This window comes from Sinocyclocheilus anshuiensis, unplaced genomic scaffold, assembly GCF_001515605.1.
Source record: "Sinocyclocheilus anshuiensis isolate Anshui unplaced genomic scaffold, SAMN03320099.WGS_v1.1 scaffold914, whole genome shotgun sequence".
Classification (NCBI taxonomy): Eukaryota; Metazoa; Chordata; class Actinopteri; order Cypriniformes; family Cyprinidae; genus Sinocyclocheilus; species Sinocyclocheilus anshuiensis.
The window spans coordinates 2,398,692-2,417,608 of record NW_015539870.1 but is presented as its reverse complement, the minus strand read 5'-3'; the positions used below and the strand labels follow the sequence as shown (position 1 = coordinate 2,417,608).

General features: G+C 36.1%; 2 protein-coding genes across 2 annotated transcripts; both read right to left on the bottom strand.

Moving 5' to 3' along the window:
• Nucleotides 1-4,873: 4,873 nt before the first annotated feature.
• On the bottom strand, nucleotides 4,874-7,115 carry plac8.2 (placenta associated 8, tandem duplicate 2). Its single transcript, XM_016481696.1, has 4 exons — nucleotides 7,088-7,115; nucleotides 6,833-6,920; nucleotides 6,600-6,724; nucleotides 4,874-5,977 (listed from the first exon to the last, which is right to left on the bottom strand). Exons 2-4 carry the CDS (start codon nucleotides 6,915-6,917, stop codon nucleotides 5,873-5,875), a joined length of 315 nt encoding a protein of 104 aa, XP_016337182.1. The 5' UTR covers nucleotides 6,918-6,920; nucleotides 7,088-7,115; the 3' UTR covers nucleotides 4,874-5,872.
• Nucleotides 7,116-14,311: 7,196 nt separating this feature from the next.
• Nucleotides 14,312-18,917, bottom strand: LOC107685105 (protein SREK1IP1-like). The gene is made up of 5 exons (XM_016481591.1): nucleotides 18,761-18,917; nucleotides 18,344-18,391; nucleotides 17,318-17,473; nucleotides 17,041-17,116; nucleotides 14,312-15,245 (listed from the first exon to the last, which is right to left on the bottom strand). Exons 1-5 carry the CDS (start codon nucleotides 18,771-18,773, stop codon nucleotides 15,062-15,064), a joined length of 477 nt encoding a protein of 158 aa, XP_016337077.1. The 5' UTR covers nucleotides 18,774-18,917; the 3' UTR covers nucleotides 14,312-15,061.

The window sequence follows — 18,917 nt, the reverse complement described above, 5'->3', positions numbered from 1 at the left end:
AAAAGCACTTCTGTCTGGTACAAAACATTTCTTCGGGAAACTGGTGGGCATGAGAGGTGCCATTGTAAGTTGCAATGGTCCTTCAATAACACAACAACTAAAAAAAAAGCAAGTTTAAATGAAGGGATGGATTCTTTATACCATCCTGAAAGATTTTTTAGAGATTAACTGTGTGTTTTTACATTGAAGACCTGGTCACATGGTGAAGACACCTCCCCTGTCATAGCTGCTCTGAGTTGCTGAAAAGTCAGTGACTACATTTAGTTATTGCAGCTGATACTTCTTGCTTCACTGAAACAATCATATAGAATATAATATCACATAGTTGTCAGGGTTATGGACCTGTTTTGTGTTTCTTTGTTCCATGTACTCCATGTCCTGGTTTTCCCATGTGTTTCCTTATGCCCTTATTTGGTCCTTCCTGTTCCCATTATGTTCCCTGATTAGTTTATCATTTGTTTCCAGCTGTGTTTTGTTTATTAGCTTCATTTGCTCCAGTATTTAAAGTGTAGTCTGCCCTGTCTTCCTTCGTCCGGTATTGTTTATGTCAACCTCCTTTATGCGTGTTTTCTTGGTTCCCTTGATGTTATTAAAATGTCCTTGTTGATGTACTCCACGTCTCCTCGCTCCCTCACAATAGCGATTGCGACAATAGTAGGTATTAAGTTTTCATTGATGCTGTTCACTATTTTATCAGTATCTTCACCTGAAGAACATCCAGCCTACGAGAAGTGAACCATAAACAATTTTGTCATCAAGCTTATTTACTTACTGTGTTCCATACGGATCTGATTTGACTGTGTATGCACAATCCATCTACATCACAACCACAACCATTTTAATCAATGATTACTTGATGTCATTACAAAAACAAAGAGAATAGAAATGAGAAGTCAGAGAGTCAAGAAAGTACAAGTCCAGCATCATTTGTCTAGCATCTTCCTATGGTTACTATGTCACAAGCAATAGCAAACATTTGCAGAAATGCATCTCTAAGAGAGCAACATATTTTTAAAGCTATAGGGAGGAGATTTCGGCGAGGCTAGCAATAGCAAGCTAGCTTAGAAAGTATTAGATCCCACCCTACGGTGGTCCATTAGTGCGCAACACAACGAATCCGCCACAACACAATTAGCAAAACCCAACAGAAACAAGCCACATAAGTGGTAATAAGTGGCTCGTGCTCATCATCAGCCGAAAACTTTCACATTCTTAACTAACTTTTCTTTGGGTGTCTTCAATTTTAAGGCCCTATATCAGGGATCCTCAAATCTGGCCCACGAGATCCACTTTCCTGCAGAGTTTAGCTCTAACCCTAATCAAACACACCTGAGCATGCTAATCAATGTCTTCAGGAGCTAAACTCTGCAGCGCATTGGCCCTCCAGGGCAAGATTTGAGGAACCCTGCCCTATATGGTTACATTCCAGAGATAAGAGGAACTCAAAACCAGCTTTACCACAGCACCCATCTTGAAACATTCAGAATCAGAACTGGCCTTCGTAGTGGAAGTAGATGCCTCAGACTGTGGGATTGGTGCGGTACTCTCGCAACACCATGGCAGCCCCGGTAAGCTTCATCCCTGTGCCTTCTTCTCACGTAAACTACATGCTGCAGAGAGGAATTACGATGTGGGCAATAAAGAACTTCTCTTGATGAAGGCAGCGCTGGAAGAATGGCACCATTAGAGGGGGAAGTTCATCCTTGAATATATTTAAGGAGCCCAGGCAGGCCCGCTGGTCCTTATTTTTCACCCGCTTCAATTTTACTGTGACATACCTCCCAGGCAACAAGAATCACAAGGCCGATGCACATTATTCAGAACAGATCGACCATCCTATTGTGCCCATCTTACCGCCTTCTGTAGTCATTGCTCAAATCAGTTGGGACATTATGGAGGAAATTCAACAAGCACAACAAGATGACCCACCTCCACCAGAATGCCCTCCGAATCGACAATATGTCCCTCAAGCTCTACGCCATCGGACATTGCAGTGAGGCCACACTTCGCTAAGTTCTGGACATCCTGGTATCCACCGAACCACAACCATGGTACATAATGCATTCTGGTGGCCAAACATCAACGGGGACACTATTAATTTCATCAAGGCCTGCTCAGTCTGTGCTCAATCTAAAACCCAACATAAGTCTCACTTCTGGGTATCATCATGAGTCTAAAGGCAAAGTGGAGAGACTAAACCAAGAAATCTAACGTTAACTCCGGTCTTACTGCAGTAGAGAACAGGAGAAATGCAGAAACTTCCTCCCATGGGCTGAATATGCTCAAAACTCCCTCACCCATTCGTCTACTGGTCTTACCCCGTTCCAGTGTGTTCTGGGCTACCAGCCCCCCTTATGTTTCCTTGGTCAGGTGAACCCTCCACAGTGCCGCAGGGGGACAGGTGTGGGACAGTGCTCATGTGAGGCTTCAGAGAGCCGAAAGAGCCCAGTGGATCCAAGCGGATTAGAGAAGGCATCCCCACCCCAACTATCAACCCGGCCAGAGAGTTTGGCTCTCAACCTGAGATCTCCAACTTCGACTGCCTAGCAGGAAGCACAATCCTAGGCTTGGGTCAACTTGCAACAGTAGTATTTTATTTACAAAATCAAAGAACTCGGGAACTCGGGATATGAAGAACACAGCAACAATAACCAGCAAACTCAAGATACAAACACAGGGCAATGTCTCATATAATTATTATACCTATAGTTTCTAACAACTATTTGTAATATACATACTTTAAAAAATATATTTTGTAACACCACAGGATTATTTTAATTAACTGCAAAAAAAAAACAAAAAAAGCTAAACGGTTATTAAAAACTGTGGTAAACCTAAAAGAATTGTTACAACAGTTACAGCATCTACAAAATACCTTAATACATACACTTTAAATTGTATACAATTTTAATTGTATTAACTTGAAATTGAACAAAGAATATGTGTGACAACCAGTGGGGAAAAGGGGACAGAGTGCATATAGGGCCCAGAGGCTGAGAGGGCCCCAGACTGAGTGAAGGGATTTTGAGGGGGCCCAATTGCAAATTCTGTGCAATGGACCCAGAATCCCTAGCAACTCCACTGGATATGTTCAGATTCAACTCTCGAGCCATGCCATGAAAGTTGACACAGTGCCATCTGCTGTGCACAGACTGCACTCTTAAAAATAAAGGTGCTTCAAAAGGCTCTTCACATCACAGCGATGCCATAGAAGAACCTTTTTGTCTAAATGGTTCCATAAAGAACCTTTAACATCTGAAGAACCTTTCTGTTTCACAAAAGGTTTTTTTGTGGCGAAAGAAGGTTCTTCAGATTACAAAAAGGTAAGAAAGAGATGGTTCTTTAAAGAACCTTTGACTGAATGGTTCTTTGTGGAACCAAAAATGGTTCTTCTATGGCATCGCTGTGATGTGAAGAACCTTTTGAAGCACCTTTATTTTTAAGAGTGTGGAGTGACTTGAGCTGAAGGAGAGTGAATGTACAGAGAAATGAAACATGGAGAACATTGTCCTGGGCCTCGTGCTGAAGGGGTAGCAATTATGTTGCAAAAAGGATTCAGAACTGTAATTTAAAATGTTTTAAATTATAATTGCATTTTTTTCCCAGCACGGAGAAACATGGAGTTCATGCTAAATCATATACCCTTGATGAAATCAAGGGTATATGATATGACTTGATAAAATCTTCATAACAATTTGCACTTACACATTTTTAGTAAATTTTACTGCTACTGCTCTGTACAATTGACCTGTTATTGTTGATTAAGTAAATATTAAATAATTATATTTAATTTCACATACTGAATTAAGTAAAATCTACTTACCTAAGTTAAGAAAATAAATAACTTTAGCGTGGCCAGTAAAAGTTTGAGTAATTTTTACTTAACGCTTACTTGGCAATACTTTGATTTGATTCAATATAGCACTGTATTAAACCATTTACTTACCGTTTTATTCAGAGACATCTAAGTAATACAATAGATATAATGTAGACACCATACATATTCGTAATGCGGCACTCAACCAACATGGCATAATCTGATCATATAATCAGTGTGATTTCCTCTATTATAAAATGAATCTGGAAGCATGGCATTGAGCAACGCTCATTTTGAGTAACATGATGGCTGTGGTACAAAAACTGTTATCAATCCAGTGCTCATAACAGTACTTTCATGAAGTCATAAAGTTGATTAGTTTAAAGCAGGGGTCACCAAACTCAGTCCTGGAGGGCCTGGGCGTGACAGCATGTATATTTATGCACGTGTGTGTACAGAGATGATGATCTAAAGCTCCAATAAACTGCATATCAAGGTTGAGGTTGCCATATGGAAAGTTTCATAGAATATTTTTTAGCTTTTCTGCTTCATGAATTATGATAGGTTAAGATTAGAAGCCTTTATTGTAATTGCGAATCGAATCGAAATACAACACATTTCAGATACCCCTCCCAGCGGTGCTTCAGTGCATACCCACATAAAAAAATACACAGTCACATTCCATTCATAAAACTAATATACAACAGGTAAAATAGAAAGTGCAATTCAAAAGTGTCAGCCAGTTATAGCACAGTCCACAGTGAAGTGTCATATAATAAATAATAGAGTGCACAATTCAAAATAATATTTGTATTTTTTTAAAGGTTTAATGTCACACTCACACTAATTCTAATATAATTCTCACACATATAGTTTCCAATTACTATTATTAGGAATATTTATACTTTTTAAAATTTTGTCACACCACAATAATTCTTTAACTGCAAAAAAAAAAAAAAAAAATTTACAGCACTTGCCACACCTACAGCATACTCATAAATTTTTATAAAAGTCAATTTGCAGTAAAACAGTCCTGTGCTAATGAGCAAGCTGGGTATTATGATGCTGTGATTCATACAATCAGACTTTGTTCCTTCAGTTGTCAGACAGGAAATGTGAGATGACAATGAATCTGTGGTAATGTTTTGTGAAACTGTACAAGAAAATGTGTTATGTTCAAACTCATGTCATCAAAGGTGGCACAGTGCCACGTGCTGTAGACTTTTTAGAAGAGTTTAGAAGACTTGAGATTAGATGTCTGAACTTTGCAATATGGAGAATATTGCCCCGGGCCAATGTTTTCCTAGCATGGAGAAATGCAGCTCATGCTAAATCATGTCTTCAAAAAGACAAGATGCTATTCTTTTCTTTATTTCTGTATTTTATGTGTTACATTGGAAGGCTTTATGAAACACCTTGAGTAACTTTATTATAGTAAGACATTTACAGATCTTGTTGTCTAATGTATGACAATAACATCAACTACATATTTAAAATTAAATGCTCTTTCTTATAATTTAGTGACTACAAAACATGTATGTGGATGTAACTAAGAATATACATTACAGTAAATCTAACTGTATTAAAAGAACATGTTGCAAATGATACAAATTAATAATAAAATAATACAAAGTGAAACTATATTCTCCTAAAGACGGACTCTTAACTTACAGGCACACATAGCTTCACAACACAACCAACATGGCATAATCTGATCATATAATCAGTGTGATTTCTTCACTATTGGACCTCTATTATAAAATGAATCTGGAAGCATGACATTGAGCAACGCCCATTTTGAGTAACATGATGTCTGTGGTACACAAACTGTTATCAATCCGATGTCGCCTGTACTTTCATGAAGTCATAAGGTTGATTAGTTTAAAGTATTTGCATATATAACAGATTTTTATTGAGTTCCAAAGGGCAATAATTCATTGTCTAGATGGTAGTGTACTATAGATTGGCTGCTAGATAGCATTGTCCCTGTTGCCTTTAAAACACACACAGAATAATTATGTTCAGGGCTTTTGTTCCTTGTAAGATAGCTTTTCCTTAGAATTCTCCAGTACGCTTCCTAATGTCAATGTCTCTCTTCAACTGGCAGGCTGCACAAGGCATGCAGAAGTAACCGGCCCAAAAGTCATTACACAGGGATCCCTGCAGAGATAAGACAAAATATACATATATATTAATTTGTGATAGATATATAGATAGATAGATAGATAGACAGATAAAAAAGGACAAAAGTGTGTTAATTGTATTAAATGCACACTTGTACTTCAAATCTTAAAACTATATTTTAAAAAACTGTACTTGCAAACAATATAATACTAATGAAATAAAAGACCACTTAAGTGTTAGAGAGACACTTTCATGACTGACACAACTTAAGTACGCTTTTAAAAAGTGCACTATGTAATAATGTTAAATTAAGAGTTTTACTTCAAAGTACATTATAAATCATTGCTTTAATATTCTTTTGTCATGCTTTTGTTGACTAACATACTAAAGCACATGAAAAATACTTGTACTTGATTATATCAATGTTACATTTAAAGTTAATATATTTTTCATATACCACATTGCAACTTCATCAGTACAAATATATTTAAATTTTAGTTTAGAATAATTGCTTGTCAGTACATTCGGCAGCACACTTAAACCATATTTAAAACAATAGAAGTAATTATGAAAATACAGAATGCCTTGATAGATAGATAGATAGATAGAAGATAGATAGAAGATAGATAGATAGATAGATAGATAGATAGATACTAACTGGTATGTTGTATTTAGTTCTGTAAACACTTCGGATCGGCATGCCTAAACCGCATAAGCAGCACTCATTCATCTCACTGGCAATAGAACAGCCCAAACAAGGGAGACAGAAACAGCCATAACAACCTATTTTGAAATATATGACTGATGTTAAAGTCACGTTATGACTACTTAGACTTTATAGATTACAATGTAGTAACAATGTATTTGTTTAGTGCCATTGGAATCACTTACATACGCTTGTGTCTTCACAGCAGCTCATCAAGCCCGTGTGAAAGTCTGTGGGTTCAAAAGCAGCCGGCTGAGATGTGACTTCCATGATCTAGAAGTAAGGAAATGTGAGGCATCGGGAATATTTACGCCGAAACACTTTTTTTTTTTCAAAATTGCAAAGTTTTTACAAACAAATTTAGTTCATGTGAAATTTAAGTAGAGGATTGATTTATACAACAAGTTCCTCAAAAATTAGGTATATTTAAATGTACGTACATTTGCCTTCTTTTTCGTTGAGTCAGAAAAATCCTCTACCCACTGAAACTGGCACAGAATGTCTTTATATACAGTTGGGAAGTCACATATTCAGACACACCCTTCAAATCTAGAGTAAATGTCATAAAAACTTTATACTGACAGTTGTATTGCGGAAATATATATTGCACTTCCTTTAGGTCCAAAGTTCTAAATGGTTAAAAGCCATATATTATGTTTTCTATCACACCTTTTAGTGATGAAATGTGCTGCCACGTCAGTCATCCTTGTTAAGCACTGTTTTTACAAAGACAATGACACAACATATCATTATAGCTAAACATACTGTAAAATATTATTACAATGTAAAATAACTGTTTTCTAATTGAATATATTTTAAAATGTAATTTATTCCTGTGATGAATTTTCAACATCATTACTCCAGTCTTCAGTGCCACACACATAGTCACGTTTGATAAATTTAATGTGTCCTTGATAGATAGATAGATAGATAGAAGATAGATAGAAGATAGATAGATAGATAGATAGATAGATAGATACTAACTGGTATGTTGTATTTAGTTCTGTAAACACTTCGGATCGGCATGCCTAAACCGCATAAGCAGCACTCATTCATCTCACTGGCAATAGAACAGCCCAAACAAGGGAGACAGAAACAGCCATAACAACCTATTTTGAAATATATGACTGATGTTAAAGTCACGTTATGACTACTTAGACTTTATAGATTACAATGTAGTAACAATGTATTTGTTTAGTGCCATTGGAATCACTTACATACGCTTGTGTCTTCACAGCAGCTCATCAAGCCCGTGTGAAAGTCTGTGGGTTCAAAAGCAGCCGGCTGAGATGTGACTTCCATGATCTAGAAGTAAGGAAATGTGAGGCATCGGGAATATTTACGCCGAAACACTTTTTTTTTTTCAAAATTGCAAAGTTTTTACAAACAAATTTAGTTCATGTGAAATTTAAGTAGAGGATTGATTTATACAACAAGTTCCTCAAAAATTAGGTATATTTAAATGTACGTACATTTGCCTTCTTTTTCGTTGAGTCAGAAAAATCCTCTACCCACTGAAACTGGCACAGAATGTCTTTATATACAGTTGGGAAGTCACATATTCAGACACACCCTTCAAATCTAGAGTAAATGTCATAAAAACTTTATACTGACAGTTGTATTGCGGAAATATATATTGCACTTCCTTTAGGTCCAAAGTTCTAAATGGTTAAAAGCCATATATTATGTTTTCTATCACACCTTTTAGTGATGAAATGTGCTGCCACGTCAGTCATCCTTGTTAAGCACTGTTTTTACAAAGACAATGACACAACATATCATTATAGCTAAACATACTGTAAAATATTATTACAATGTAAAATAACTGTTTTCTAATTGAATATATTTTAAAATGTAATTTATTCCTGTGATGAATTTTCAACATCATTACTCCAGTCTTCAGTGCCACACACATAGTCACGTTTGATAAATTTAATGTGTCCTTGTTGAATAAAAGTAATTTATTTCTTCTTCATCTTCTTCTTCAAAAGAAAGAAAAGAAAAAAGAAACGTATTGACCCTAAACTGTTACTTCTTTATTGAAGAGTTATAAGAAAGTTCTAAGATCTTAAATGCAAATATTTCATTACACTTAAAACAAAACGTTGTTGAAAAATAAACGAGGGATTTTAAGAAAGAGTCTTTAATGAAGGAGTGAAGGAACTACAATGCCATAAAAAACTGCGAATGACAATCAATGACAATCAAACAAAAAAAACAAATGGAAAATATAGAAATATTTATTTAAGTTCCTGATTGTAAGCATAGAAATATTACATTAAAAGCTTATTGCAAAAATGTTAAAGTAGGGTAAATCAGCTTACATTCAAATCATTTCTTGGCATAACTTGTAATTATCAATGAATATAATATCAGCAATAAAGGAAAAAAATTTTTTATTACGTAATATTGGAAATATCCAGTATACACGTCACAGTCAGACATGCCCCTGTGATGCCTGCTTACTGGATTCAACTTGGCCCAGACTTTACTGGGCAGTAAACGTTTATAGCTTTACTGACTTACGGACAAATGAAGTCACAACAAATTACAACACAGCTTTAGTATGTTTCTGTCTAATGTTAATATGTCTATATATATGAATTTTTCTAAATATTTAATACAAAAATGTATTTGATAGAATATTTAAGAAAATTGTCACACCTGCTTGTTGACTGATACAGAATGATCAGGCTTGAAGATCAGATAAGTAGTATTTAATTGAAACAAAAAAACAAACAGCGATAATCCAGTAAACAAATGAAAATAACATCCAGGTAGCAACGTTAAGACAAGATAGCGAACAGAACAAAATACAGGGCTTAAATACACAGGGCAAACAAAATGATCTAATGGCGGGTGAATGGGGTCAATCAATCAAACTCATTGGTAAAGCTGGTCAAAAATGCAAAGAGCAACAGAACACAATGAAAACTAAGACCAAACAGAACATAACCCTGACATTACTCCCCTCTCCCGGAAGGTGCGACCTCGCGCCACAAAATAGGGAGGGAGGGAGGGCGGGTACTCTGGAATCATGGTAGGTAACATGCATGTGACCAGGGTGGTGCTGGCAGGCTGGGAGGCCTCCAGGGCGGCACTATTTGCTCAAGTAGCCAGGGAGGTGCTGGCAGTGTAGGAACAGACATCTCAGTGATGGTCTCTGTGGCCGTGTCTGACAGAATGGGCATTTCTGGGACAGCCTGCGCGGCCGTGTCGCAGGAGACAGGAGCATAGGAATAGGGAAAGGCCCTCGTGGCCGTGACGAGGAGACTAGTGATGGCCATAGTGAACGCAACGAGGGAGGAGGGTGAACTTGAGATCCAATCAGCCTCCGTGGCCGAGATGAGGGACTTAGTAGCGCAGGAGATACTGACACCTCAACATTTAATTATAATCAAGGAAGATTGTTGAACAGGTATTATTAAGTTAATCAGAGGGAGTTTGTCAGCTGACCAATCTGAAGAATTTGTGAGATATTGTTAATGTGTAGAGCCTCTTACTTTATTATTAATACAAAGAGCACACAAGTGTAATAAAATAAACTGTATTAACAAAAAGATAAACGAGTAATCAACAAAACTACTAAATGAATACAATGAATGGTAAAGGAAATACAGTGCACAAGATGCATAAAATGTCAGTCAATAAGTTGAATGTTGCTATGGCAGACTTATGTTACCTTATGAAAACCTTATTACCGTATGCATCAAATAAATAAATGAAAGATTATTTGTTATTAACTGACAGCAGCTATATAACATCTAATGTAAATTAGAAAATCACAAACTGATAATGTACAACAATGCCAAGGTCTCTGGAAAGAGGTTTGATTAAGTGATATTTACGTTGCACATGGTTGAGTGAGCAGTCCGGTAGCGGTGACTTCTTCTGCTGGTTGTGTGTGGATAACAATGCAGTGGGAAAAGAGCCGGAATCCGTTTCAACAGCCTTGAACATGAAACGCTGTGAGATGCTGATCTCCCGGAGCACTAAAGTGCTCTAAAGTCTGGAACACGCAGATGAAGCACAGAAGTAGGTGCAGAAGGTCCTTAACAATCTGGAACATGCAATTGAAGGTACCTTGAAGTGAAGATTTGGAGACTCAGGATGTGCTGCATCTTTGGTTGTCTTGCTGGATTAAGACTCTGAACGTAGTGTCTGTTAATGTTTCTTTCCTCGCAGGGTAAAGGTTCAGAATGTTGGTTGTATCTGTTGCCGCTTCACAAGCTAGAGATTCAGATCTTGGTTGTATCTGTTAATGTCTTACTGGACAGACCAGATACTTAGTACTTGGTGTGCCAAGTTAAGTAAAACCAGGAGTGTCTATTAAAAGTTTTACCACTGTGTTACTTACTTCCCAAACCACTACTAGAATACCTTTGGCAATGTTCTGAACACATGGAGTCCAAACATGAAGGAAAGAAATGAACTATCATGCATGCATTCATTTGTATGGTATCAGCTGAATTTGTGTAAGATGTTGTACTACAAATAGCCGCCACTGGAAATATTTATTGCGTATGTGTTGTAGTTTACATTTTAAGGTTTTCAAACATAGTTATTAATGGATTTGGATGGATCCTTGTGACCTCTGTTTACTTCAGCCACTGCTGCTGCAATCGGAAGTCCTACGGAATTTTTATGGTGTTCACAGGCCACAATCTTAGGAGGTAGTTTCGAGATAAGTGAAGTGTAGAAACTGCATATGGACCAATGAGAAGTTCTGTCCTTCCTGAGCATAGTATGAGGGCATTACTGCGGGAAGTAGGGGTGCTGAGGGTGCTGCAGCACCCCCTGGCGTGTAGCCCAAGAAAAAATGTGGGGGCTGGGGGTGCGGTGTTAAAAATAAATAACTGAAAATTTTGTAACAAAAAATAAATAAAACTAATTTTATTAATTTGTATATTCATTAAAATTTATAGAAAAAATAGCCTAAGCCTACAGTGACAATAAGCAACAGTATAACATGAATGAAGTTTAATCAAATTGATTGTGAAAGTCGTTTCAACTTAAACTGACTTAGGAAGTCGTTTGTTGCCATGACTTTTTGATCATATTATTACCTGTAACATGTCTGTGCCGGACCCAAATCAAGAATTAACGACCATTTCTACAGCCATTGCGAAGATACAACCGAGAAAGACCGAGAGCATCTATTACCTCAGCAGCAACCAATAATAATAACAATCTCGCCTTCTCGCTTCTACAGCACTTATTTTGATATTTAACGTTAGATCTTTCATATTCTTGGAACAAAATGAATGCTTAAGGTTAATTCAGTATTACTCTTAATGAAGAAAAAAAAATCTTAATGTTGCCAGAGTCCACCCTCATAGTTCTCATGCCACCCATTCTTTTGTTTGGTTTTCTTAATGAAGTTCAACACTGTCAGCCACAGATATTAACAAAGAGTCCACCATCATGTAGTTTACTTTTAAAGGTGCGGTGTGTGATTTCTTAGCCATCAGCTGAACCGAATGGAATCTGTCGAGGTGACATTTCGGTCCAATGAAATTAAAACCATTCTTTTTTTTTTTTGAAAGCACCACAGTGTTTTCAGTCTCAAGGATGTCCACCTATGAACAACTTACAAATCAACAATAAACTGGAACAGGAGAACATATTTTAACATTGAACTTGTTTATAATGTGATAGCTGTTTGGCTCCAAAAGCCCCATACAGGACTGATAATGCTTTCATTGATGCTATTCACATTCACAAGGGGAAACATGGAATGAAAACTAAATCTCATCTTTAGAAAAAAAGAAAGAATTCACTGTAACTTTGTTACAAATAATATAATTTGTCTATAGCATTGCATTGAAGTTCCACATACATCCATAATTATGCTTCTCTTTAACTGTATACATAGGCACAACACAACCAACAGGCCACACATAATCAGCAATGTGCTGGTTGCACCGCTGAACCTCTTTTGAGCTTTACATTACTTGATAACATGAATGTGGAAGGATGAGTGTTTTGCCAATTTTGGGTGAAATAAACCCTCCAAACTTAGTGAATGGAAACAATGTCGTTTTTTTTAGCCTAATTAAACTTATGATAGCAAAGACATTTTCATTACATTTCAAATGATTAACCTCAACTTTCTTTAATCTTTCATTTCCAAGAGCAATGCGTAAGGACTTGCTATAGTAGTGTAGATAGATAGTGCTCCTTTTTCACTTCTCAAGGTTTCAGTGTTCCATTACTCTTCCTTATTTTGATGTCTCTCTTCATTTGGCAGGCTGCACAACATAAGCAGCAGTATGCGACCATCCAGTCATTACACATAGATCCCTGCAGACGCAAATTACACAAAACTGTAAATAAATAGGCCCTATATTATAGATAGATAGATAGATATATAGATAGATACTAACTGGTATGTTGTATTTAGTTCTGTATACACTTCGGATCGGCATGCCTAAACCGCATAAGCAGCACTCATTCATCTCACTGGCAATAGAACAGCCCAAACAAGGGAGACAGAAGAAGCCACAACAGCCTAAAAATATATATATATTTAAAATTAAATCACATCAGATGGATAGATTTACTTGCAATAGGTCAAGTATCATTGGAATCACTTACATACACCCATGTCGTCACAGCAGCTCATCAAACCCGTGTGAAAGTCTCGGGGTTCAAATGCAGCAGGTTGAGATGTGACCTCCATGATCTATGACGGGTAAAGACATTTAGGGCATCAAGAATATTTATGCTGTTATTTGGAAAAGTTTTTTCCTCCAAAGCATTTTTTTCTAACCTATAAACACCTATAGAATTTTAAAGATTTTGTTAGTTGACATGACTTTTAAATGTAGTTTTACTTATACAGAAAGTTTACCAAAAAGTATAGGCAATATTTCATTGCAGCTTGATTTTACCTGATTTTCCTGTTATTCCACTGTGCACTGAAACATGCACACAATGTGCCAAGATTATATAGGGTTTGAAACGTCACATGTTAAGACCCACCCTTGGAAATACATAGAAAAAGGTAATTACAAAGTTTTTTTATTGTCAAATTATTTATTGCCCTTCTAATAGCTTCAAAGTCCAGTAACACTAGCTATAGCTAATGATTATAAATAGCCATAAATGTCTTTTTCCAAGAACTTGCTGCTATTTGCTTACACACCTTGATGTTATTTGCTGCCACACCTCTCATATCTGCCAAACTATTAGACAAAGAACAAAATATACATTATTATAGACAAAAAATGGAATTTTGAAGCTTAAAAATAATAATTAGCTATTGTAGAATATGACAAAAAAGCTATTCCTAATAAGACTGTGAAGATAAGGCAATGAAACATGGATACTACCATTTCTTTAAAAAAAAAAAGGACAGTGGGCTTCTGCTGAATGTGACATCTGACATGGATTTTGTTTGCGCAGCAGTTTGAAGCTCAGAATTGTTTTATTGCTAGCTAAGTAAAACACTGTTGCCATGAATATAGTAACTACCTACAGTTTTAATGACTTTAAAGATTCAGAGTACATATAACCATACAGGACACACGGTTATTGGGCGCCTATTTATACCTGACTGCAATGATGACATTAAGGACAATAAAATAATTTAGATAAATAATAAATAAATTAAAAATAACCAGATAGGTGATCTATTTAAATACACATGCACACACACACACACACACAATGTGGAAACAAATTTTCCCTAATCCACTAGAAAATCAGCAAACTCATTCCAGAAATGAACGAGTCTGTATAGAAAAGAGCTTTGTCATCCGTGTGCGTGGGCCATTTCTTTCCTCCCCCTGATAAAGTCTAAGTGGCTGGACTCCACCCTCAGAGTCAGGACAATAAAACATTTAAACGTAAAAGAAAATATGAATGTGAGCAATCTAGATGACTTTAACATCACTACTCACCTGCTGTTTGGGATATACACATATATATCACTTTTAGATATGAGCAGAAAGACTTAACTACATACTGTAAGATATGAGATTGCATTTTATTATTCATTGGCTTTCGTGCCATTCTGCAGTCTAATGTATTTGTATAATGATTGCTAAACTGTAAATAAAGCTGTCAGATCACCACTCACAGAGTTAAAAGGTAAAAATAATTGCCCATGACTCTTTATTGTAGAGTAAATGTGTCTTTTTTTGTTCAGAAGTTCTAGTAAAATATTATAAAAACACAAACTTTGTAAAAGTATTCACCTGAAAGGATTTTGGGTTGTCTTCATTTCATTTATATACAAAATACAGTTTCATTAGAAACATCACAAAATAACCATCACTCCAACTCTCAGACATGACTATAAAAGAAAAGACTTATTTCTAAAGTATAAAGGTACAAATGGCTCTGGCAGAAGGTATTTTATAGCTATTTTCCAGTTAGTTTTTTCACTTTGCTGTGATCCTGTCAAAGCTTCATTCTGTGTCTGATGATCCAGTAGAGCTGTCAGATGAAGAGGACTCGGTCTCGTTCTTTTTATGGTTTTTCTTGTGTTCCTTCTCTTTCTCCCTTTTTTCCTTCTTCCCTTTCTTCTTGTGACTCTTGTGCTTTTTCTTCTTCTTGCTTACTTCCTCCTCATCATCACTTGATGAATAAGACCTGAGAGTATAAAAACATAAGAATATTATCAAACAGGGCAGTAATTACATCTAAAAGGAACAAAAACCTCATGTCACTATTCTAAAGGTGCATATGGCAAGATTTTTTATCTATTAAAATAGTGTTTTAGTTTAAATAAATTATGTATGTGCATATTTATGCAGGACTAGGAGAGTCACTTGAAAATAAAGATCTAATAATTATCTATCTGTCTGTCTGTCTATCTATCTATCCGTCCGTCCATCAGTCCATCCATCCATCCGTCCGTATATATGTATATCTATCCATCTAGCTGTCTGTCTGTCTGTCTATCTATCTTTCTGTCTGTCCATCCGTCCGTATATCTATCTATCTATCTATCTATCCATCCATCTATTCGTCCGTATATCTATCTATCTGTCAGTCCATCCATCCGTCTATCTATCTGTATATCTATCTGTCAGTCCATCCGTATATCTATCTATCTATCCAGCCATCTATTCGTCCGTATTATCTATCTATCTATCCATCTATCCATCCATCTATCTATCTTTCTGTCTGTCCATCCGTCCGTATATCTATCTATCCATCCATCCATCCATCCATCATCTATCTGTCAGTCCATCCGTCTATCTATCTATCTATCTATCTCTGTCAGTCCATCCGTATATCTATCTATCCGTCCGTCCGTCCGTATATCTATCTATCTATCCATCCATCTATCTATCTATCTGTCAGTCCATCCGTATATCTATCTATCTATCTATCTATCCATCCGTCTATCTATCTATCCATCCGTCTATCCATCTATCTATCTATCTGTCAGTCCATCCGTATATCTATCTATCCATCCATCCATCCATCCATCCATCCATCTATCTTCATTTGATCAAGCTTTCACAATTCTCCCATCACAAAATAACGTCTCGGACACTCTGTGAGTACCGCGTTTTCAAGTTCACTTTTTTTTTTTAGTGAATTAAATGGCTAGAGCATTAACTAGCTAGGTTAATCTTCTGAAGCCGGGAGATTTATTTATTATAGACTACTTTGGAGGTGGAAAACGCACCAACAAATTGAACTATGAAGGCCTTTAGAGAAAGTAAACGGGGAAAAACGCCCGTTTCTTCCTTCATGTGCTTTTCTTAGAGCGACTTATTTTGTCTCGGTGGACAAAATTAAAACGTTTTTCTGCAGTTCAATTCTTTAAAGAACAACTCGAGTTTCACTTTCACTCATTCAACATGCTCTGATACACAACAAAAGTATCCAGTGCCACAACAAATCTGTTTTTTTTGTCTTTTATCTATTTTTCCGGATAAAAATAGACAAAATTCATAATATTATCTTGGGTCATGAATTTCTCAGTCGAATATTTTGCCCGCATTCTCCACCAGATGCAGATAACTTGACTACTTAAATTTGTAAGGGAATTAATTATTATTAATTCGACCCAGAATATTGGAGTCATGTGCTGGGATGATTAGCAAACCTCCTGATGGCTGATAGGAGCATAGCAGTGTCCGTTCATGTACTAGAAATCCCTACACCATCTATCCATCCGTCTGACTGTCTATCTATCTATTCAATCATTTCTTTATTGGATTTTTCTACATCAAATAAAATGTGCACAGATATCAAGCCCATAATTATCAATTTAAGAAAATAAAACAGTAAAAAAACCATTATGATTAACTACTTGATATATAATGTTTTAAATGCAACATTTAAAGCACGTTTTTATAAAGCATTTACAAATTGCTTTTTTAAATACTTAAGCAAGTTAAAAAAATGCTATCATTTATCAAATGTGTACCTCTTTTTGGCCTTACGATGGGATCTGTCCTTACTTTTCTTTTTACATTTTTCTTTTCTGGAATCTTCATGAGAGCCTGTGAACGAAGTATGCATTTAAAAAAAAACATGTTACCAATCACAAAAATCATTCAGTGACAAATGATCATTATTAACAATATTCTCAGTATTCAGGTAAATGTGTCAGTGAAATGTTTAATATATATGCATGCACACAGAGCAGGAAGACCTGAGACAGAAGTGGAAACATAAAACATTGTGTGAAACAGTGAAATGACCTTTTGAATGGCTGCTGTCGAAGATCTTCTCTTTGCTGACAGCTACCTGTTCCTCTTCTTCACTCTCCTCACTGCTGGTGCTGCTCACATCTAACACAATGTCCTTCCTCGGATCCACACGAACAAAATTACGACATTCAAAAGTCAAATGACCAGCTGGAGAAAACAATGGATAATGAAAAAGAAAAGAGACATTATCACATGGATGAACAGCAATAATAGATAGATAGAAAAAAAAGACAGACAGACAGACAGATAGATAGATAAAAGAGACAGACAGAAAAAAACAAAAGGATAGACAGACAGGAAAACATACAGAAAAAACTGACTAGTTAGATTGATTACTATAAGGGAGCACGGCTTAATCATTGTTTTGATAAATAAACAAGTATATTCTCTCAAGAAACTCTTTGGTCATTTTTGAGCTAGATGCTAACGGTCTAATCAGATTCAATGATCTATGCTAAGCTAAGCTAAAAGTGCTACCGCCAGACCCGGAGATCGGCTGAATGGATTCGAAAACGGTCAGACTCAACTGTTTAACTCTAGGGGAGCTGGAAAATGAATATTAATATTAATTAATTAATTAATTAATATTTTCAAAAATAGTGGCGTGTTCCTTTAACTAACAACACAAATGTTGTTACAGCAGCTAAAAGTCCAATGCCCATAAAGATACTAAAAGATTAGTAAACATTTATAAATAAATATTTACAAATGACGAATAGTTTCAACTTTAGATTGGGTACCGCAAAAAAAAAAAAGACCAAATGAGTAATAATTCATTAGTTAAGTTGTGTAAATAGGGTGAATTCAGGTCATTTGGGACACATTTTGCCATCGAGATGAATGCTCATAAGGTAATGATTAGTAAACATTTATAAACATTTACAAAAGTCAGTGTTACCATATAGATAGATAGATAGATAGATAGATTAACATGGTTAGGTAGATAGAAAAAAAACCCTGACAGACAAACAGAAAGATATAAAGACAGAAAACAACAGACAGACAGATCTCACTCACGATATCCACATCGTTTGCAGCCTGCTCTGATGTTGTCCTTGTTTGGGCCTGTTAGCAAAACACATTCAATATCGACTTAGGACGTAAATTAATCACCACTTATTACAAAACCAACAACTAGCTGGAAGAAAACGAGTTTTCGTAGGACATTTAATCTAAATCTACAAAGATTTCAGAATTGATCACACCATAAAACATCGAGCAGCTTGCATTATACCAAACATTGTTTTGACAGAATATCTTACACCAGTTAACAGCTACCTAAGAGTAAAACATGAAGTCTGAACTATAAGGATATGTGTCTGATGTGAAGATACTAATGAAGTGAGGGACACTTTCTAGAACATTCCTGAAGCGGCATATCAACAACAATCAGCAAAACTAATGGACAATCCGTTCATCTCTGCAAACGCATACCTGGGACAGCCATGATATACTCGAGCGTTTACTGATCTAAATGATAAAACAGCAAAACAACTCGTCTGTTTTTGCTCCGCCGCTTTTCAAAACGTGAAGTCGATCCGTTTTGTAAAGACTCCGACTGGAAACGTCGAGTAGCGTTACACTGGTTCCA